At 39.0% G+C, this 24,298-nt stretch overlaps 1 protein-coding gene across 1 annotated transcript in view; it reads right to left on the bottom strand.

Moving 5' to 3' along the window:
• nyap2a (neuronal tyrosine-phosphorylated phosphoinositide-3-kinase adaptor 2a) overlaps positions 1–17,546 on the bottom strand; it is a 55,127-nt gene extending 37,581 nt beyond the window's left edge. Inside the window, exons 1-2 of the mRNA XM_055197084.2 lie at positions 16,546–17,546; positions 11,112–11,328 (exon numbers count right to left, since the gene is read on the bottom strand). Coding sequence (XP_055053059.2) covers positions 11,112–11,308 — 197 coding nt within the window. The 5' untranslated portion in view covers positions 11,309–11,328; positions 16,546–17,546. The remainder of the gene's footprint in view (positions 1–11,111; positions 11,329–16,545) is intronic.
• Between the last annotated feature and the right edge of the window lie 6,752 nt (positions 17,547–24,298).

The following is a 24,298-nucleotide window of genomic DNA, read 5'->3' as shown; positions in this document are numbered from 1 at the left end:
ATACTGCACAACTGTACCAAACAATTTTAAATGATACTATGCTATACTATACTGCACTGCTAAACTATACTACGCCGGTATACCATACCATACTATAATATACCGCACCATTATGCTATGCTACACTATACTATACTGTGCCACTATTAGGGGTGGAACAATACATGTATTCGTTTCGAACCGAATCGGTACAGGGGTCACGGTTCGGTGCATGAATTTAAACGGAGAATACACGGTATGAAAATAAAAAAACTTGCGTGCAAAATAATTAATGTAATGCGGAACTACTGTTAGATAAGCGGGTTCTTTATGGACAGCTAATCTGTTGCCCCCCCCCCCCCCCCCCCCCCGCTTTAGATCTGAAGCTCTGATTGGCGCCGATGCATCCGAGCTCCGCCTATGTATGCACTCTATCAGAGCCCGTCTACATTCTCTGGCACTCTGCATTTTTTTGTGACGTCGACGCCGGTCCAGTCAGTTAGTGAGCAGCGATAGCGAGGATGACAAGTGGTGTTCCACAAGAGTTAGACGCCCCGCCAGCCTCTTTAAGATCGCAAGTTTGGCAAAACTTCAGTTTTCCAGTCAGTTACAATAGTACAGGCGAGAGAGTGGTGGAAAAGACGAGGACAGTGCGTCAGCGTTGTTCAGCAGTTGTTAGGTATGTGAGTGGAAATACATCTAATCAGGGCTCTCAAGTCTCACGCATTCACCTTGACACACACACATTTCAGTCAGTTCAAACGCCACACTTTGTATTTCTCACGCTGAGAAGTAGGAGATAAATTGTCCTGCTATATACAACAGGCATACGCAGGGCAGTTCTGTCGAGTTCAGCTGCTTTCAGTGTTTTTAAGCGTGCTCAACTTTACGCAGCGCCATCAGCGTCAGAGTACCGCGAGAAATCTTGCGGAGGAGGCTGATTTCAAATCGCTCTTGCGTTACTCTGACGTCAGCCACTTGTCGTTTCTTGCAGCGCCTCGTGAAGTCGTACACACCTATTAATTCATCCTACAAGCCTATTTTTTTGTTCTTTAGTACATTAATATGAAATAAGGCCAAAATGTAATTTTAAAATGTATTTAGGTAACACTTGTAATACAATTGAACCCATATTTGTATGAAAGATGAGTACAAGATTACTTAAAGTGGTATACATTTTTGAAATACGAGATAGTATGTTAAATGCATTTCAGTTCATATTCATGACATCTCAAATTAACACTGATAAGGACACCTATGTTTTTAAGATTAGCTTAAGTACTAAAAAAAATGCCTTTTTCATTTTTGTTTTGCTTTTGCCTCCATTGTACCGAAAGTGAATCGAACCGTGGCGCCTGAACCGAGGTACGAACCGAACCGGGACTTCTGTGTACCGTTCCACCCCTAGCCACTATACTATACTGTATGAAACTACACTATACTATACTGCACCACTATACTATACTACACCACTATACCTTACTATAGTATACTGCACCCCTATACTATGCTACACTATACTATACTGCACAACTGTACTAAACTATTTTAAATGATACTATGCTATACTATACTGCACCGCTATACTATACTACACCGCCATACCATACTATAATATACTGCACCACTATACTATGCTACACTATACTATACCGCACAACTGTACTAAACTATTTTAAATGATACTATGCCATACTATACTATACTGCACCGCTATACTATACTACACCACCATACCATACCATACAATATACACCGCACCACTATACTATGCTACAATATACTATACTGCACAACAGTACTAAACTATTTTAAATGCTACTATGCTATACTATACTATACTATACTATACTAAACCGCTATACCATATCATAGTATAATATACTGCACCACTATACTATGCTACAATATAATATACTGGGCAACTGTACTAGACTATTTTAAATAATACTATGCTATACTATACTATACTGCACCGCTATACCATACCATAGTATAATATACTGCACCACTATGCTATGCTACAATATACTATACTGCACAACTGTACTAAACTATTTTAAATGATACTATGCTATACTATACTATACTGCACCGCTATACCATACCATAGTAATATATACTGCACCACTATGCTATGCTACAATATACTATACTGCACAACTGTACTAAACTATTTTAAATGATACTATGCTTTACTATACTGCATCACTATATTATACTATAATATACTGCATCACTATACTATACCATACTATACTGCACTGCAGTATAGTTTATCAGACTATATCAAATGATACTATACTGTACTATACTATACTTCACCACCACTGTACTGTACTGTACTGCACTATAGTATACCAAACTATATCAAATGATGCTATACTTTACTGCAACACTACTGTACTGTACTGCATTAAACTACACTGTACTGTACTGTAATATACTATATTAAATTTTTTGTTGTAAACTCTTATGTGGGGTAGTGGTTTATGAGGTCACAGTTCTGTGAGGTAACTGTTCTGCAAGGTCATTGCTCTGTGAGGTCACTGTTCTATTAGGGCATTGCATGGTAAGTTCAGGTCTTGTACACAGTAGCTAAATGAACATTTATTTCATGTTATATCTAACACTAAACAAAAATGAAAAAAATGCTGTATTGATCAGTTTGTGGGAAACCTGTGGTAAATTAAAAGGAAAAACAACAACAGCTGGGCTGTTATGTACAGTAGTCCCCAGATCATAATACTCATTTTGTGTTATACGACCCACATCTTTGGTGCTTTGCCTGGATGTAGAATTCCTGTAGAGATGATTTATTTCTTAATGACTTCTAATACATATTGTATACCATATGCAGCCTCTAGCCATCCACATGTGACAAAGTATTACACGTTTTAAACGTAGAAATGTTACATATGAAAGACTAATTCACTTTATCTATACCTTCATGAATTTCGCCCAAGAGTCAGTTCTGAGTAATTCAATTCAGAGCAATTTGGCTGGATTTTAAGATGATTTCTGTGCTGAATATCCCTGAAAAATTGAGTTAGTTTTGTCTGTCTGTTCATGAGAAAGTGCAATAAAATATAGAGGGAGAAGAGCAGAGATAGAGAAATACAAGGGTGCAGTTGGTTCATTTATCTGTCTCTCTCTCTCTCTCTCTGTCTCTCTCTCTCTCTCTTTCTCTCTCTCTCTCTCAGGAAAACTAATCATCCTAAAGAGCAGACAGGATTTACTTGTGTTGGCTTTAAGTAACTCACTCACAAACACTCTCTCTCCCACACACACACACACGCACGCACGCACACACACACACACTGGTTTCCATGTTTTGTGGGGACATTCCATAGACGTAATGCATTTTATACTGTACAAACTGTATATTCTATGTCCCTTACCTACCCCATTCCCTAACCCCAACCATCACAGAAAACTTTCTGATACTTCACATTCTCAAGAAACATCATTTTGTTTGATTTATAAGCTTGTTTCCTCATGGGAACATCAAAATGTCCCCACAAGGTCACAAAAACACTGCTTCTCCTATCTTTGTGGGGACAATTGGTCCCCACAACGTGATAATTACCAGGTACACACACACACACACACACACACACACACACACACACATACACACACACACACACACACACTTTGAGTGTGTATACAGAGTTAAGGGTGTGGCGTTGTGGGTTGTAGTGGTTCATAAAAAATGATTGAAGGTCTGTTTCACTGTCTGCCAACTTCAATGCACCAATGTCCTTACATCCCACTCTCCATCCATTCGTCCATGCATCTTGTAATAATTTTTTTGTATCGTGTGCAGTTTTCCCCTAACCTATCATACCTGCATGAGTAGCCAATAGTTTTTTCATTTCCCATTTTTAGAGTGCAGTGTTAACTCTCTCTGCCTTAAAAGTTGTTAGTAAGATTTAGCACACATAATGCTAATTATTGACAAATTGTTGATGAGTTACAAGTTAAAGCTTAACTACAAAATTATTTAGTTCTGACTGACATGAGGTGATGCATTCATAAAAAACTACAATAGAAGCCAATGATTTTCTTTAATCATTATTAAAGTGTTGTAAAATGTTAATAAAGTGTGTTGTTGATAGGGCTGTGTATCGATTCAGATGTTCCAGATCGATTCAATTTCGATTCACAAGCTATCAAATCGGTTCGATTCCGATTCTCGATTCAATTTTCGATTCCGGTTCTCGTGTCAGTTTTTATACTCGATTCTCGATTCAACTCAATGAATATAGATTGAATACAAATACTATATTAATAAAAAATAACAGTAAACATAAGTTTACAAGTGGGTAATTAATCAAAAGAAATTAAAAGCCACAACCCTATCGTTGTCTTCTTGCTTGCGAAATCTAAAATGCTTCCATATCCCTTACTTTTTATGTGAAGGTGGCATCAACGTTGATGAAGCACCTAAAACTGCCATTTTAAGCACTGAATGAAAAAATAACAGGCTCGCCTCTCGCTCCTTGGTAACATCGTGCAAGGCAAAAAAGAGGGTGACATCTAGTGAAGAAGACTAGTAATTTGATTAGCGTTAATCTTACGTTCAATGTTTGCAGAAAAATACGTAAAAAAAATCGAAATCGAAAACGATAAATTGAAAAATCTAATTTTTGGCCCAGCCCTAGTTGTTGAGCCACATGCGTGTGTGCATCAGGTTAGCACCACCTCCACCTCATTTTGAGCCAGGAAAACTCTGGTACTAGGGTGGTATGTCAGTGTGTTACTTGTAATTGTAGCAGGCTTTATGTGTAAAGGGTTATAGGTCATGGGAATACCGATTAGTAGGGCACAGCTTGGATTTCCACAACTAATGGATTAAATGGACAAGTGTATGTGTGTGTGCTTAGACAGGATACATTGATTTAACATGCTCCTATGGGCATAACGTATTACACACACACACATTCAAATCCACTGGCATTACTGACAGTTCTGTACAGAAATCCTCCAACACAAACTCTCGGTATTCTCGGTGGAAAAGTGCAGGTGCCTCTGAAGCCCAATATCAGTACGTTTGTCTAATATGTGTGTGTGTGTGTGTGTGTGTGTGTGTGTGTGTGTGTGTGTGTGTGTGTGTGTGTGTGTGTGTGTGTTTGTGTGTGTGTGTGTGTGTGTGTGTGTGTGTGTGCATGCAATATTGTGCGTTATATTAGACTTTATTGATCAGAGCTCTGTAAATAAATGTCTGTATCTGCCCATCTAGCGGTTGACACCCATCAACCTTGATCTAATAAATCATCCCTTTCACCCTTCATTCCTCTTGTTGAGCATCTTTCCTGAAATCCTTTTCCATCATTTGGTTTTGTTTACTTTTTAACCTCTGTTCCTTTTTGTAATGTTTCTGTCCATCACATTTATTATTATTATCCTTCTTTCTCTAATACACATGTTTTTTCTAGCTTAAAATGAGGTGGAGGTGGTGCTATCCTTATGCACACATACTTGTTTACCGTGGCCCAACAACACACTTTACAAGCAACGTATTTTCAGTGTTTAATAAATAAATTATTAAAGAAAATGACAATTATTAACTTTAAATTAATGAAATACAACATAGCGGTTAATGTGCTCATTTAGAGTTAACAAACAGCGACGTTGTTTAATAACATCAAAATAAAATATAACACAAGCTTTTCGTTTACGGTTCATTGTGCTCTTTTCAAACGCGCCTTCGCCTCAAAAAAATTAGCTTGACACAAAGTTAAATCTTGCGAGTAATCTAGAGTGAGCAACGCCATTCTACACGTTTGGTGTGTACGTCGCATAAGACTTGCAACTGCACTTACGAATGACGATCCACAGAGTGCAACAATTGTTCAGGTTTTCCGTGAAGACGCTTGACAAATAAAGCTGTCGAGAATCAAAGGTGGCACGAAATTTGGTGGAGGCGACCTCCTTCAAATTCTCTATTCAGGAAAAGCCATGTTATACACTTACACACATACTTTGAAGGACCCACTGACCTTTACTGATACTACATGTCATTGCACTTGTTATTGATCTGATCTTTAAATGTACTAAGACTTCCAGACTGTAGTTTTTTTCCTTTTGTTGTTTTCATGAGATAGTAGTGGCTCTGTTATAGCATACACAATACCATTGACTGCAGATTGCAAAAGAGAATAAAATTCTTTCACGTTTTCGACTGCTGCAAGGCAACCATTTCAAAACTATAACCGGAAAATTTAATTAACAAGAGTTATCAATAATACCTGCAGTGCTGCGTCTGACAGTTCACTCCATCACTGGTAAATTGTTATTATACGCACATAACACACGGGATAAATCTAATAAAAACAAAAACAAGGGATGTCCAGGACATATTTTATCCCTAACTTAGAAGGTGACCTCGCAGAGCAGTGACGTCACGAGCAGTGATCTCACAAAACAGTGACCACACAGTTACCTCACCAAGCAATTCCCTTGCTGAGCAGTGACCTGACAGAAGAGTGACCTCATGAAACATTAAATAGTGACCTCGCAGAGCAGTGACCTCGCAGAGCAATGAACGTTTTCAACTAACCCGCCCGCCACACAAACCGCAAAAAATATATATATTTTACCCGACCCACTCCCTGGCCCGCATTTTTTAAAAGTAGTAATTGTTTAAAATAGTTAAATGGCATCTTTATTTCAAACGACCCAAATGTCATTAAAAATATTTTTGGATGACTCAAAACCCACAGGCACCCGCTAATTTCGGATCAACCCACGCATCATTGCAACTGACCTCGCAGAACAGTGACCTCACAGAGCAGTGACCTTGCAGAGCAGTGACCTCATAGAACAGTGACCTCACAGGCCACTGACCTTACAGACCACTGACCTCACAGAAGAGTGACCTCATCAAACATAGAATAGTGATCTCGCAGAGCAATGACCTCGCAGAGCAGTAACCTTGCAGAGCAGTGACCTCACAGGCAACTGACCAGTGATGCGCGGGTCAATGTATAAGCAACCCGCACCCGACCAACGTTTTCAACTAATCCGCCCACCACACGGACCGCAAAAAAAGAAATATTGTACCCGACCTGCTCCCTGGGTCACATTTTTTAAAAGTGCTAATAGTTTAAAATAGTTAATTGGCATCTTTATTTCAAATGACCCACCGACTGCGACCCAAATATCATTAAAAATAATTTTGGATGACTCGTAACCGTGGGTGAACTGCAGGCACCCGCTCATTTTGGATCAACCCGCGCATCACTGCAACTGACCTCACAGACCACTGACCTCACAGAAGAGTGACCTCATGAAACATAAATAGTCACCTCGCAGAGCAGTGACCACCAAGAACAGTGACGACAAAGAACACTGACCTCACAGGCCACTGACCTTACAGACCACTGACCTCACAGACCACTGACCTCAAAGAAGAGTGACCTCATGAAACATAAATAGTGACCTTGCAGAGCAGTGACCACATAGAACAGTGACTTCACAGACCACTGACCTCACAGAAGAGTGGCCTCATCAAACATAGAATAGTGACCTCACAGAGCAGTGACCTCACAGAGGAGAAACCTCATAGAGTATTGACCTCACAGAGCATTGACCTCACCAAGTACTGACTTCACAGACCAGTGACCTCATAGAACAGTGATCTCGCAAAACAGTGACCTCATAGATAAGGGACCACAAATCACTGACCTTACAGAACTGTGACAATAGAGAGTAGTGACCTTAAAGAGCAGTGACCACTGAACAGACAAAGGGAATTGCAAACCTGCAACTTTTCAATTTTTAACTTCCTTAGTTGTCTTATTAAAGTGGGAAAATTATGCTTATAATAACTGGACCTTGTAACACTGCTTAGAGGATTGTGGGATATCAGAAGCTCTGCAGGATATATTATGCTGTTATAAAAATGACCAGATGAAGGCTTCTTGATAGCCAGAATATTTTATTTGGACATGCTTGCTCACTATAATGCCTGCAAAGGCAGCATCTTTTAGCTAAGCTGTGTGCGTGCGTGTGCGTGCGTGTGTGTACAAGCGCATCTTAAAAGCAGTAAAACAAATTAAATAACCTGATGCTCTCTAAGAAATCAGAATTTATAGACCAACAATTGTATGAAACAAAATACCACTTATTTTTCCAGTATGTTCACATTCCTGCATATAGAGGACCATGCAAAGATGTGTGTGCCACTAAATTGTATTCGATTTAAAGGTTATCAACATACAAATCTCACTTCTCGTAACAGGACTCTGTAGGTCTTTTAAGGTCATCAGATCCAGATATTTCAGTTTGTTCTACAGTATCAGTTGTACGTCCTTGCATGGCTTGCTCCATGTGCGTATCTACGTATATACATCTATGTGTGTGCGTGTGTGCGCGAGACAGATAACAGTTGAATGACACATCCAAACCTGCCTTTTGTTGTGTGTTTTAAAGGAGTGCGTGTGCATGTGTCCTCAGGGGATAGCAGTCTAAATTTAGAGACGAGAGGGAGACAAGGACCAAGCCCACTGTTGCCATAGAAACTCACCCCTCTGTCTCCATAGCGACAGATCCTGTTTTTTCCTCCAGGCTGAGGAGGTGCGACTTATACACTCCCACCGTCAGCGTTTTTGTTTGGAATTGTGTGTGCACGATTGTATTAATGAAATTTCATCAGTATTCTGTAATTCTGATTGCTTAATCTCACTAAAACACCTCAGAGGAAAGACACAACCCACAGATGAACTCTATGACTGTGTGTGTGTGTGTGCCCTCATATAGAGAAGACCCCACTTACTCTACATTACTGGTAAGAGTGTCTTAAACTGTATAAAAACACTCAGAGAGAGAGAGAGAGAGAGAGAGAGAGAGAGAGAGAGAGAGAGAGAGAGAGAGAGAGAGAGAGAGAGAGAGAGAGAGAGAGAGAGAGGCTCAATAACAACGTAAAAAGGGTCAAGAAATGTAAGGTTAATGGAGCAGAGAAAGAAAATGAGGGCATTGAAAGGACAAATTACAGATAAAGAGAGAGTGTTTAAGAAAAGAGAACAGGCATGTGTCTGTATGTATTGATGACAAATAAACATCGAAATGGAGTAGAGGAATGTGTGCATCAGTTTTGACCATGTCATATAGCTTAGCACAGCGCAAAAGGTCATGTGATTGAACCCAGGATAAAAAATGTATATCTTGTAATGCACTTTGGATTTTGCCAAATGCATGAATGTAAACCCTAATACATTTCCATGTTATTAAAGTGTAGAAATCATCAATGCACATTGCTCTGAAGATTACAAATGTTTTTGCTAATGTAAGCAAAGCCTGTGTGTGCTTAGAAATAGAAATGAAACAGCCTGCATTATTTTCTGCTGAATTCAATTTCACCTTATATATGTTACATTAAAGATGTGTAGTCCGCTCATTACAACTTTTTACATTTTCTATCCCTCACCCTGTGGGAAATAGTCATTATATTTATTGGAAAGAATTGTGGCTGCTGGGTATAGAGATAAAACTGTTATCTACCATGGCTCTATACCTGCCATTCACTAATGACTATTGGGCTTTCCCTTATTATTATTCATAAACCTTGCTGATGTATATAAGGATCCCCCACCCCCCAATACTTTTCATGTAATTCCCATTCCCATGCATTTCTCAAGGCTGACTTAGGTCTGTATTGTAACACAAACACATATACAGTAAACCAAACAGACAATAAAGGAGAATGCAAATAGGCTATTATACATATACAAACAAAGTCATATAAATTTCTATGCGAGCCACATGCAGTAAAAATCATAATGGCCAAAGGATTTCATCTCGCTCTCTGTCTCTTTCTGTGCACACGTATCCTCCCAGTTGAACAGTGCACAGCATACTGGTGTAAATATAAACTAGATTTTTACGTTCAACTCCTTACGGTTGCTTTTTGCACTGCAAAAAATGCCTTTCTTAGTATTTTTGTCTTGTTTTCAGTGCAAATATCTAAAAATCCTTAAATCAAGATGTATCTTGATGAGTAAAATAAAGAATTTAAGTGAATTTGTGCTTAAAACAAACAAACAAACAAACAAACAAAAAACTGTCAATAGTGTAAAAACATTTTTCTTGATTTACAGTACTGTGCAAAAGTCTTATGCTGCGTTCACACCAGCTGCGGAAGTGATTTCTATGTTAAGTTAATGTGAAGATGCGTTGACGCGCGTCTGGAGGTCTGAGAATGAGGCGTTTAGCACGGCGTGGTAGACGCTATTTCGCCTCATTTGCGCATCTATTTGAAAAATTAGAACTTTGGCGGAAAACCGCACCATGTTAACCAATCAGGAGCTTGCTCTAGTAGTGACGTGATTACAGGAAGCAAGCAGAAACCCCTCCCATTTCTTGAATTTTTTTTGCTTACCCCATTGGCAGATTTTTTTGCTTGTTTTATGCACAAAATCACTTAAATTTGATATTTTTGGTTTAAAAACTAGACCTATTTTCTTGGGTCATAATTTAAGAATTTGTTTACTGAAAACAAGACAAAAATACTAAGAATTGGTTTTCTTCAGTCATTTTTTTTGCAGTAGTCGTGTTTAAAATGTATTTGCTTACCCTATTGGCAGATTTATTTGCTTGTTTTAAGCACAAATTCACTTAAATTCTTCATTTTGTTCATCAAGAATATACATCTTAAAGATTTTTAAGAACTTTAAAGAATTTAAAATAAGGAAGTACATTTTGATTACTCAGAATATATTACCTTACTTCTCAATAGGATTTAAAGGCGGGGTGCATGATCTCTGAAAGCCAAAACATTTGAAATCGCCTCAACAAACATGCCCCTACCCCAATAGAATCTGGACCTTATTTTGATAGACCCGCCCCACACATACGCAACCCAGGCCATGATGTCAGTTAGTAGACACGCCCCTTACTGCTAATTGGCTACAAGTGTGTTTTGGTACGTGGCCCGACTCCCTATTCCAAAGCGTTTCTCAAAAATCGTGCCCCTGCCTTTAAGGTATTATTCATATGTGTAGCATAAACTTTTGTTTGCCGTGTAAACCTCTACTCTTACTTATGAGCTAATACTTGCCATAGTGCAGTTATGTGTATTTTCCATTAAAATACCCCATTTGTAGTTTTGTGTTTTTTGTGTAGCTTACCTCTTGATTGCCTCCTCCTGTCGCCTTTTCTTCTGGTTTTTCTCCTGTAAGTATGTCCATTGTGTGTGGTTGCGGACGCGGTCGCTCTCTCGTGCAATGTCAGAGGCGTTTTGAATGACCAGCTCGTCATAAGCCCTTAGACCGCTGTCCTCCACATACTGCAGGAAACGTGTACACTCGTCCTCTCCTGGATCCATCCTTTAGTACAGCAGAGAGACTGCCAGAGACGAGAGAAAGAGAGAGGGAGAGAGAGAGAGATGCTTAAAAGCTTGTTATTTATAAAAAAATTCACTATGGAAGTACAGGTGGGAATTACGCATGCAGACACAGACAATGGCAGGTGTTGTCAGGGGAATATGTTATGCTTTAACAATGAAAAGCATGATTCTCTACAGGTTGAGGACAGGTGGCTTCATGTTTAAGACACATACACAGGTAAAACCCAATATGATTAGTCAGTCACCTCCTATTAATCTGAATAAAATTATTTAATAAATGCTGCATTTACATTTAGGCATTTAGCAGACACTTATCCAAAATGACTTACAACAATTTCTATTTATATTCGCATGTGCATGTAGGTTTTTCTGTTTTTGAGAATATCCCCACAGGTATGGCAAAATCTGAAATGCTCAGTTTAATTTCAATTAAATTAAATTAAATTTTGCTTTACTATCAAAACTACAATATTTGAAAACAGGACAATAAATAATATGTGGCCTATTATTCTGTAAAAACCCTTAAGTCAAGTACATTCAGTTAAAATAACCTTGAAATATTTCATATTAACTGAGTAAGATTGTGTCAAACACTGTTAAATTTTTTGTAGAAAGTATAGTATTGCGGGCAGCTGTTTGCCAGTAAGTAAATGTAGATTTAAATTTATTAGTTATTTACTGGCAACAGTTTGTTCAAAGTTAAAGGAACATTGAAAAGCATCAATTTGTGTATTTGGTATAATACAATTTGTTCATGTGGTTTGTGGTTTAAAACACATTATTTTCTACATACCGTACATTTTGTATCTCCAGATTTCACTCTCTTCCTAAATCGCACTGATTTCGTACAAAATCATTGATTTGAAAAGCTCAGTGTCCCTGATTGGCCAGCTAATATGTACGTTGTTATTGGTCTGAATACCTCTGACGTCAGCTGGAAATTTGACGCTCTTTACCATGTTTGAAAGATTCAGTTGCTAACAGGAGTTAACTTACAGGTTGTGAGTCCGAAGCGGGAGGAATTATGATAATGTCGGTCTTGTCTACATCACCAATCCCACTAAGTAAACTGTTGCCTACAATCTGTGTGTTTGTTGTAGTCCAAGAAAAGAGATTTACGTTAGAGACGATAACTTGCGTCATCATTTACTTTGGGGTATGTACCAGTGGCGGCTCGTGACTGCTCATTTGAGGGGCGCAAATTCAAAATAAGTGTTCAGAGTGTCGTGTGTGTTGCTTGTGTTTTCAAAATATGTGTTTGTTGCATCATGTGAACCATGTGCATCACGTTTTTTGTCAAAATAAGTGCCTGCTGCATGTGCGTCAAAACCATTTATGATAAAAGAAACGTTCACAAAATACATGCAACTCTGATGCAACACTAAACTCTGATTACACATGAGATTATGCAAGTATTTCGGCAAACGCAAGCATCTCTTTTATCATAAACCCTTTAGAGGTGTCTGCAGCAGGCACTTATTTTGACAAGACACATGATGCAAATAGGATCACTCGACGCGCAGAACACATATATTTTGAAATTACAAACACACGTGACGAGCTACATACATGTTGTGATGAACTTCGCATCGAGTGCCCTCAAAAAAAAAGAAGTCACTGCCACCACTGTTATTTACATTTTGCATATCGTTAACATGTAAGAAAAAAACCAAAGAAAATGTAAAAACGTGAATTGGACAATAGGTGCTCTTTAAACATTAAAGCTAACATAACACATGCTGTTTCTGCATTTCTGATGTTAATCTGGAGTAACTATAGAGTAGTATTGCATCTTTTATATCTCCGAAGAGTCTTTAGTTTAATCAGATTTATAAAAGAAAGATTAGCTTTACCGAATCTTTCCGATAACGTACGAAGAAATGAAGGAGGAGGAGTTTCTACCGCGGGAGGAGCGAGTACGAGTCATGCAACACTATAAGGACAGAGCGCAGTTATGCAAATTTGAAAACCACGCCCACCGGGGGGGAAAGCAATCCAACCGTCTCCATTGACTTTGTATTGCGAGAAGCCGCCTCCTTGTCATTTCTGGCTTATAACAAAAAACTGAATTATGACTAAAAGCTGCTGTGTGACAATATGTACAGCTAACAAGCCAAAGAACCCAGAAATAAGTTTTTATAAGCTGTCGATCCGTAAAACCCAGTCTTTAAGGAGAATAAAGTGGATCTCCGACTACGTTTCCCACTACTGGACGCAGTTCTGCTAATAGAAGTACTGTGAAAAGTTGCCTGTAACCATTTTTGTGTCTTTAAACGCTCGTTTTTTGGTGTCGACAGCTTATAAAAACGTATTTACAGATTAAACTTAAAAACAGAATAATACCTAAAAGCTGGTGTTTGACAAGGTGTACATCTAGCAAGCCAAAAACAAATACGTTTTCATAAGCTGTCGACTTTAAAAACGAGCGTTTAAAGACACAGAAATGGAAACAGGCAACTTTTCATAGTACAAAGCAATACAAAGTCAATGGAGACGGTTGGATTGCTTTCCCCCCGGTGGGCATGGTTTTTCGGGTTATGACGCGCTGCGCTCTGTCTCTATACAACACTGTTTAACTTATGATTCACTACAGGTTTATGTCTTTTATATAATATTTCCAACATAAGACAGAAGTCTTACTTGCCATGCAACACATGACCCGGTTGGGACTTTTCAATGAAATCCAGCATTAAACAAACACACAAGCAAAACTCCGCTGCTTCCCCAGATAATAAACTATATCCATTGTTTCCATAAGGCTGGATTTCTTCTCCTTACATCCAAAAACACACTTCTTCTTTCGTGCCATTGTTTAGTTTTGAAATGAAACAAAGCTGTCGCGTGATGTGATGTTTGTAAGTTCTAGCCTCACCCGCTGATTGACGGGTGGGCGGGGTTTTCCGGGGGAAGTGCCCATAAGAAGAAGTGATACGTATAGAAACGCCTAAAACGCCAGCTGGCCCCATAATCGAAATAAACTTTCAGAAACTTCTATGAACCCTGACGAAGTGCATTCGGCACAGAAATACTCTGTAACACGCCCAACTGCTTTTTTAACACTTTGCCTACGTTTAGCTTGAGGAGACAACTCTATAACTGTGTTAATAAGTCAGATTGCATGAAATACCATTGAACCACCCCTTTAACAAGTTATTTTATTGTTTCATTCTATAAAGACAAAGACTTCTTAAAGGACAAGTTGGGTATTTTACACTTAACGCCCTGTTTTCAGATTGTTTATGATGAAATAGAACGGTTTTGACTGAAATTTCGACATATGCGGCTGTCCCGAGAATTTTCGGGTGTTCGTTGTTTCACCTCCCACCTCTACAATGGGTGTATAGGTGCACAGGAAAAATCCCTCCCAAAATGCACCAAACCTTAGTCCACAAAGACGTGAAACTCACCGAGTGGTCAGGGGCGCTCACCGACATGCCCACACAAAAATCACTGCAAAAGATGCCCTCCAACAGGTGTTTTACCATTCGTTGTAAACTTGTGGGCCTATTTTTCCAAACGCCTCACACCCTTACATTCTTCCGCTTAGAGCTTGAATAATAGACACTCCAGCCCAGTTGGTGGCGATAATCCACCTTTGCTAACTGCAAGCAATACCAACAATGTTCCCGGCAGTCAATGGAGTTGGACAAAACTACGATAAAACTTGTTGGCCAGCAACCGTTCTATTTCATCATAAACAATCTGAAAACAGGGCTTTAAGTGTAAAATACCGAACTTGTCCTTTAATATTTAATATTTATTTAACTTTGAACAAACTGTTGCCAATAAACTACACAAATTTAAATCTACAGCAAGTTACTGGCAAACAGCTGCATAACTACAGCATTTTTTTGTATTCATGTGAAATCAATGAGTGAAATCAAACTTTAAAGCTCCAAATCTCTTATAATTAATGAATAGCGACATTTTATAATAATTGTTTTTTATACTTGTCTATTTATATGATGTATGATGCATTACTTTTGTGTGTGAAAAAGAGAAAGCGTGTCATATTTGAGTTTTTCTGCAAGTCTGCAAATGTCACCAGTCTGATGTTCACTATTGTATTATTCAGCATGTCTTAATATAGCTTCTCTCTCTCTCTTTCTTCATGCATACCTCTTATAATCTCTCTCCTCCTCATCTGCTTTTCTTAAGTTGAACATATCTTCCCCACACACTTGTACACACTTCTGCACAATAAGCCTCTCGCACACAACTGCACACAAACATCTGCGCACGCACACACATACACAACACACAGCTGTATTCTATAAACAGAATATGAGAGCGAGCTTTGGGTTTCCAGGCAACAGTATCCTAGTGCGCTGACATAATGCAGGAAGCTGGGAACCTAATTCTGTGCTGAAGATGCATTAGTTCCGCTTTACGCTGGCACCCGTGACATCCCCACCATACTGGTGTGTGTGTGATGTAATGCCTAAATCATGAAACGTGATATTCCTCTCTTCTACAGTGTATGGTGCAGATAGATAACGTTACAATTACGTTGCACCATCATTTGTGTGTGATTGCATGTATTTAACTTCAATGTAGTGATGAAGTGGCAAGATGCCATATTTCCCATGCTGTAGTACATACACACATGCACGAAATAGGTCAGCGGGAAACCACAGCACCACATCAGTGCTTCCCGGTGAGTGAAGTTTAGCTTCCTTATTTGTTCCATTACCCTGTAATTCATGGTTTTCCCTGCACCACATTAATAGTCCCAATTCATCACAGCTGCATGGAAATGGTCTTAAAATATTATGAGACACACACGCAGCATGTGTAGATCCAGAACCATGAATTAATGCACAGAAGCGTTACGGTCATTAGAAACAAGAAGCAGCACCAACAACCCACCATTAAATAAACTGATTTCAATGCTTTAGGATGCTAGGTTTGATATTTAATGGTGTAGAATTGATTGTAATCCCAAAGGTTCTGAATAGATCCATGTTTTTCCAAAGACAATAATGAGCTTTAAAGGTGTGAAGGGTTAAGATTCGCTGGTCTGTTTCCCCAAACATTTAAGCCCTTGAGGATTCTCAGTTTAATGCTGGCCTTCATGTGGAACAATTGAGGAGAAACAGGAGGGGGAGAATGAAGTGATGGAAACAAGAAAACCACGAGACGGCAAAATGAAATCCATAGGGAGAACATGGATGTGAGATGGATGGTTCCGATGACAACGACAGACTCGTACTTACAGTATCCGTGTGTCTGTTCTCCTAGAACAGCTGATGTCCAGGTGTGTTCTGCGTGAGCTGTTCAGTACCATACGTTCTCAAATCCCTCTGCGGATGCGACGGGGCTCACACACACACGTCTGACAGACAAGCCCGGCGACAGCGACGCACACGCTGGCGTGAAGAAGAGTAGGGTGAGGGGATAAAGGAAGATCTCCATCTTTGGTGTTCCAGATGTTTAAAGGAAGCCAACGGTCATCGGAGACGGTCCGACCCTATCCCACCTACAACCGCTCTCGCTGGTTTACGGCCACCAAGGCTGTCCCCTCCCTCAACACGGCGTTCTGGAAAAATCCACAGCACCTCATCGGTGCTGTCCCCACACACGCGTGGCGTATGTGTGTGCGTGGGGTTCGCGTTCAGCCGGCTACGGTGTACGTACGGCGACGTTAGGCTGGTAAATGCATCATGCCCTACAATGGCTTTGATCCGTCGTCCCCTGCTGCTGCCGCGGCTGCCGTCATACACACATATACACACACCCCCGTGCGCGTCACACACACACGCAGTGCTGAACCCAGCTCAAGCGTCATGAGCAGAAGCCAAAGAGACCATCTGTAGCATCTGTCCTGTCTTCTTTTCTCTCTCTCTTTCACTTCCCCCCTCTCTCTTTTTGCTGTCTTTTGCTAAGCCTCTGTGATCTCCTTCCCTCCAGCTTTCCACAACCCTCACTGCTTACTCACTCCATCTCCCTGATGATCTTCTGTTGTGCGCTCTCTCTCTCTCTCTTTCTCTCTCTATATGTACCGTATATCTCTCACCCAAGTGTGCGTTACCCTTAGAGCTGTCCAAGGTACTGAAAGAAAAAGACACACACACATATGTTGGTTTTGTGTGTGTGTGTGTGATTTCTGTGCCACAAGCTACTGATCCATTGTTCTTTGTCCAGATAAAAGCTCAACCATGTTATGCTTTAACCTTCAAATTTTATGCTTGTTTATTTGTATAAATTTATTTTTGCCAAGCAGATCTGGGGCACCATTGACTTCCATAGTGCATAAAATAATACTATGGAAGTAAAAGTGCCTCAGATCTGTTTTATTTATTACATTTTTAAAAATATCTTCATTTGTGTTCAGCTTTGGAACAATTTGAGGGTGAGTGATGACAGAATTTAAATTTTTCTTTAAAATATCTTTTTAAAGAGCACCTATTTCATTGCTAAAAACGTTATTTTGTGTATTTGATATAATACAAGGTGTTTGCGTGGTTTATGTTAAAAAAACACATTATTTTTCACATACCGTACATTTTTGGAGCTCCAGATATACTGCTTTCCTCAAACACATTGATTTTGTGCTGTGTCTCTGATTGGCCAGCTAATCTGCACGTTGTGATTGGCCTGAATATCTCTGAGATCAGCAGGAAATGTGACGCTCCACCATGTTTGAAAGATTCGCTCAATGCAATGCTAACATGAGTTAACGTACAGGCTGTAAGTCCGAAGTGGGAGGAATTATGATAATGTCGGTCTTTACTACATCAGCAATCCCAGAAAGTGAACTGTTGCCTACAATCCGTGTGTTTGTTGAGTTGTTAGAGATGGTAACTCACGTCATCGTTTACTTTGGGGTTTGTACCTTTTGCATATAGTTAACATGTACAAATCAGTCCTTGCAGAAAAAAGTTTTTTTGTGATTGTTGCGGGCAAAAATCCTTGTCTTGTGGCACGTTTTCTTAAAAAATGGAATATGCGGGATATTTATGCAATTTTATGCAATGAAATTTCGGGAAGTTGCAAAAACTGTGGGAACTTGCAAAAATGGTTTTCAGCTTTTGCAGCTTTTCAATGATGTTTACGTCACATAATCACGTCACTTCATAACATTCCCATGGCAACAGGGGACATGGCTGCGCTTGTGTGAGGTAAATGCAAAAATTTTCAACTTTCTGCTAAGATATATTTGATTTTTACTACGAAAATGCAGGGATTATGAAATCATGCAAGCCGTGCATATTTTGCAATTTATACTGCGAAAGTGCGGCGTATTTCAAAAAATGCGTCCCCCGCATAAATATGCGGACTTTGGCTGATTATGCGTTAACTCATCCGATCGCATAATCACATTTGTTCTGGAGGGACTGTCTAATACACACTTACACAAGGAAATGTAAAACCATGAACCGGACCATAGCTGCTCTTTAACTAACCAGGTAAACAATATTCTCTTTAAATTGTTTCAAGCTTTATAATGCTAAGGACCCCCAAATATGATGAACCTTTTGTGAGGGACCCCTACCTAAAATAAATCAATTTATTTTCTTTATGTCTAAAATATATAATTGACGTGACGAGAATAATAAACCTGAAGAAAAATATTTTCAATTCAAATTTATTTGTACTGCAGTAAAACATTTTTATAGCACCTATTTAAAGGAATAGTCTACTCATTTTCAATATTAAAATATGTTACCACCTTAAATAAGAATTGCCGATACAACCCTCTATCATCTGTGTGCGTGCACGTAAGCGCTGGAGTGCGCTGCGACACTTCGATAGCATTTAGCTTAGCCCCATTCATTCAATGGTACCAATCAGAGATAAAGTTAGAAGTGACCAAATACATCAACGTTTTTCCTATTTAAGACAAGTAGTTATACGAGCAAGTTTGGTGGTACAAAATAAAACGTAGCACTTTTCTAAGCGGATTTAAAAGAGGAACTATATTTTATGGCGTAATAGCACTTTTGGGAGTACTTCGACTCGGCGCAGTAACACCCTCCCTCTCCCATTATGAGAGGGAGAAGGGGAGCGGACTTTTCAGGCGAGTCCAAGTACTCCCAAAAGTGCTATTACGCCATAAAATATAGTTCCTCTTTTGAATCCGCTTAGAAAAGCGCTACGTTTTATTTTGTACCACCAAACTTGCTCGTGTGACTGCTCGTCTTGAATGGGAGGAGCGTTGATGTGTTTGGTCACTTCTGACTTTGTCTCTGATTGGTATCATTGAATGAATGGGGCTAAGCTAAATGCTATCGAAGCGTCGCAGCGCGCTCCAGCGCTTACGTGCACGCACACAGATGATAGAGGGATGTATCAACAATTCTTAGTTAAGGTAATAACATATTTTAATATTGAAAATGAGTAGACTATTCCTTTAAGAATACTGCCTTACAAATCCTAGTGTGTAAGATAAGGGCACTGTAAAAGGAAAACACACAAGAACAATACAACGCAAACGCAATATAATCAATTTGGAATATATGTAGCAAAAAATTTAAAATAAACATTATATGTATAAATAAAATGTACCTAAAATGTATATTTGGGGGGACCACCTGGAGGTCCCCTGGATCCCAGTTTGAAAACACCTTGTCTAGAAAACAGAACGACAGTTGGTGTAGTAAGCATTTGTGTTCGTATTCTTGCTTAGAGTATGTTTCAGGACTTAATGAATGTGTGTGTGGATAGCACTAGCTAAGGTTTTTTGTTTTTCTCTCTACCTCATTAACCCCATTGCTAACTTGTGTGCACAGACGCACAAACACTCAACACAATCTCACACTGAAAACATTGTAATGTAATATGCCTCTATAATCACTCTATTGTTTGCATAGTATGCTTGATTCTTTCTTTTGTTTGCTTCTGTCCTCCTTCCATCATTTTCTGCTTCCTCTTTTCCTCTCGTATACGTTCTGTAAGTAGGTGTGTTTGTTTCTGTGTATGGGATGAATGTCTGTCTGGGGGATTTCGACCATCAATCACTCCTTGCCCCCATGACATCATAGCCCCCCTTTACTTGAACTGAATGAACTGTACACACACATCAGCATAGACTTAAACAGAATCTGGAGTGAGTGATGCCTGTTTTTACACACACACACTTGATTTTACTAGATTACTAGTAAGGCATCTTATAGACTTATGCTTTCATATCAGGCTAATAATATTTTTTCTGCCCCTAAACCTTACCCAGAAACCTTTTAAGATTATTAGATATAAGGTAAAACATGATTTATGAGTATTTTTATTACCTAAAATGTCCTCAAATTTGTTTCTTGGCATGTTTTATTATATTTGTGTGGACATTTTCAAACATTTGGCCCTCACATGTATAGAAAAACCTGTACACACACACACACACAGTCTCACACACACACACACACACACACACACACACACACACACACACACACACACACACACACACATGTAATTTACACACATACACACATTTTTACATTTTAAGTTTTTGGTTTTATTTTGTATTTCTAATATTTTTTGTTTAAATGTACCTTAAATAAATTGATTGCGAACACTTACCTTAGAGGAACACGCCCACATTTTGGGAATTTAGCTTATTCACCGTGTCCCCCAGAGTTAGATAAGTCCATACATACCTTTCTCATCTCCGTGCGTGCTGTGACTCTGTCTGACGCAGCCCCGCTAGCTTAGCTTAGCACAAAGACTGGAAGTGAATAGCTTCAGCTAGCATACTGCTCCCAATAAGTGACAGCATGTACCAATAACAAAGTCATATGAGACACAGCAATCTTTTAACAGTATACATACTGGAAACTATATTCTCTGAAGGCGAAGCACTGCTACTTGGGCGGAGTGATTTGCACAACTCTGACCCAACTCTCTGCTCCTCACCAGGGGCTTCTCGGGTGCTGTGAGCAAATCACTCCCCCCAAGTAGCAGTGCTTCGCCTTCTGAGAATATAGTTCCCTGTATGTATACTGTTAAAAGATTGCTGTGTCTCATATGACCTTGTTATTTGTACACGCTGTGACTATACAAATTACAACACCTAAATAGGAAAATGTTCGCATTATTTTGTCACTTATTTGGAGCAGTATGCTAGCTGGAGCCATTTACTTCATCTTTGTGCTAAGCTAAGCTAGTGGGGGCTGCGTCAGACACACACACACTTAATTCTGTTGGGTTGTTTTGAACCCAGAGCTCTGTAAATATTGGACAGAACGCACGTTGGGATATAAATAAACATATTCTGGGTTTTTATTAACCCAGCATTGCATTAAAACAACCCAGCATAATTTACCCAACATGTGTTCTGTCCAATATTTACCCAACATTTTATAACCCAGCAGAATTTAATGTACACACACACGCACACACACACACACACACACACGCACACACACACACACACACACACACACACATATACACACACACATACACTTAAGCATCTACTATGCATTCATGTGATTTGTTTGCAGCATTTGCTGACATTAAGGGCTAAACTGAGATAACAGATCACATTTTGGTTGCTGGAGTAAACTCTGAAGACAAAGAGCCCACATGAATCAGATAGAAACCCACATTGACTATTCATGCTCACAACAAAACACACACACCTTGCTTGTGAATTCTTGTGGGTCACACAGTGAGATAAGGTGTATCGCGCAAAGTCAGTTTGCTGTTGTAGTAAATGATACAAAACAGTTTAATCCAATTTATGACCTGCAATGACAAAGATTTCGATGTGACATACCAATGGGTATTTTGGTATAGCAATTAAACTTGTAAGTGACCCTGGACCACAAAACCATTTTTTTACAGTACATCATCTAAAAAAGTTAAATAAATAGGCTTTCCATATTTGGTCGAGATACAACTATTTGAGAATCTGAGAGTGCAAAAAATAAAAATATTGAGAAAATCGCCTTTAAAGTTGTCCAAATGAAGTCATAGCACTGCATCCACTCACAAAAATTAGTTTTGATATACAGTATATAAGGTTATAATTTACAAAATATCTTTATGGAACATGATCTTTACTTGATATCCTGCATGAAAGAAAAATTTATAATTTTGACCCATACAGTGTATTGTTGGCTATTGCTACAAATATACCAGTGCTGCTACTTAAAGGGGACATATCATGAATGCTATAATTGGGTCCCCAGTGCTTCTATCGACCTAGAAAATGTGAAAAAGATCAACCCAGTAACTTAGTTTTGGTAAACCATTTTCTGCAAGCATGTGAAAAATTAGGTCAATTGAAATTTGGCTCCCCCTGTGATGTCAGAAGGGGATAATACCGCCCCTTAATCTGCACTATCCAACCATGACACTGCTATTTAGTGCAGAGATCAGCTCATTTGCATTTTAAAGGACACACCCAAAACGGTACATTTTTGCTCACACCTACAAAGTGGCAATTTTAACATGTTATAATAAATTATCTATATGATATTTTGAGCTAAAACTTCACATATGTAGTCTGGAGACACCAAAGATTTATTTTACTTTTTAAAAAAGTCTTGTGAAATGTCCCCTTTAAGGTTTTGTGGTCCAGGGTCACATTTCATTCATAAAATGACAAGCAAAATAAAAACTACTCTCTTCTAGAACATAACATACGTGTGTTTACCCCACATTTCCATTTAAAAATACTGGTGTGGGTCCTGAGATAGATTACACCCGTTTAAGTGGGTCACGAAATAAAAAGTTTGGGAACCTTTCGGTAAGTGCACTTACTACAGTATGTACATCACATAGGAGAGATCCACTAACCCATATAAACACGACCACACTCAAAGATACAACATAAAAATATAATGGTGCCCAAGTATGACCCAGTACTTTTAAAGGGAAACAATACCAACACACTAACCAACAGATACACAGAAGAATGTGCTGCGATAGAGACAGAGCGCAGCGCGTCATAACCTGAAAACCACGCCCACCGGGGGGGAAGCAATCCAACCGTCTCCATTGACTTTGTATTGCGAGAGGCTGCCTCCTTGTCATTTCTGGCTTATAACAAAAAACTGAATAATGCCTAAAAGCTGCTGTGTGACAATATGTACAGCTAACAAGCCAAAGAACCCAGAAATATTTTTTTATAAGCTGTCGAGCCGTAAAACCCAGCCTTTAAGGAGAATAAAGTGGATCGGCGACTACGTTTCCCCCTATTGGACGCGGTTTTACTAATAAGAGTACTATGAAAAGTTGCCTGTTTCCATTTTTGTGTCTTTAAAACGCTCGTTTTTTTAAGTCGACAGCTTATAAAAATTTGTTTTTGTATTTGTTTTTTTGCTTGTTAGATGTACACCTTGTCACACAGCAGCTTTTAGGTATCATTCTGTTTTTAAGTTTAATCTGTAAATAAGTTTTTATAAGCTGTCGACCCCAAAAAACGAGCGTTTAAAGACACAAAAATGGATACAGGCAACTTTTCATAGTACTCATTTACGGCTCGACAGCTTTTAAAAACTTATTTATGGGTTTTTTTGGCTTGTTAGCTGTACATATTGTCACACAGCAGCTTTTAGGCATTATTCAGTTTTTTGTTATAAGCCAGAAATGACAAGGAGGCGGCTTCTCGCTATACAAAGTCAATGGAGACGGTTGGATTGAATTCCCCCCCGGTGGGCGTGTTTTTCAAATGTGCATAACTGCGCTCTGTCTCTATTAGTTCCCCTCTAATGTAATGAGGATTAAATAGCATTAAATAGACACCACTGTCCCTAGTGGCCATTCAGTAAAATTACATGAGCTGAGCCACATCAATAGATAAGACAACAGTGGTCATATTCAAATTACTATAGGGAGGGGTCACAGAAATATTACATTGTATTTAAAATGTATTTGGTGATGGTCTCTTAAACATTGCTCTATTGCTCTTGCATCTGGTTATATATTTGGGAAATGTGAGATATTAACATTGGACACCAGTATGCTAAATCTTTATTTTTAGCAATATGCATGCAATGGACTTCAGATACAAGAGAACCCTTA

Source organism: Misgurnus anguillicaudatus, chromosome 24 (genome assembly GCF_027580225.2).
Source record: "Misgurnus anguillicaudatus chromosome 24, ASM2758022v2, whole genome shotgun sequence".
Taxonomy (NCBI): domain Eukaryota; kingdom Metazoa; phylum Chordata; class Actinopteri; order Cypriniformes; family Cobitidae; genus Misgurnus; species Misgurnus anguillicaudatus.
Note: the sequence above shows the minus strand (reverse complement) of the source record. Positions and strands in the feature narration are given on the sequence as shown.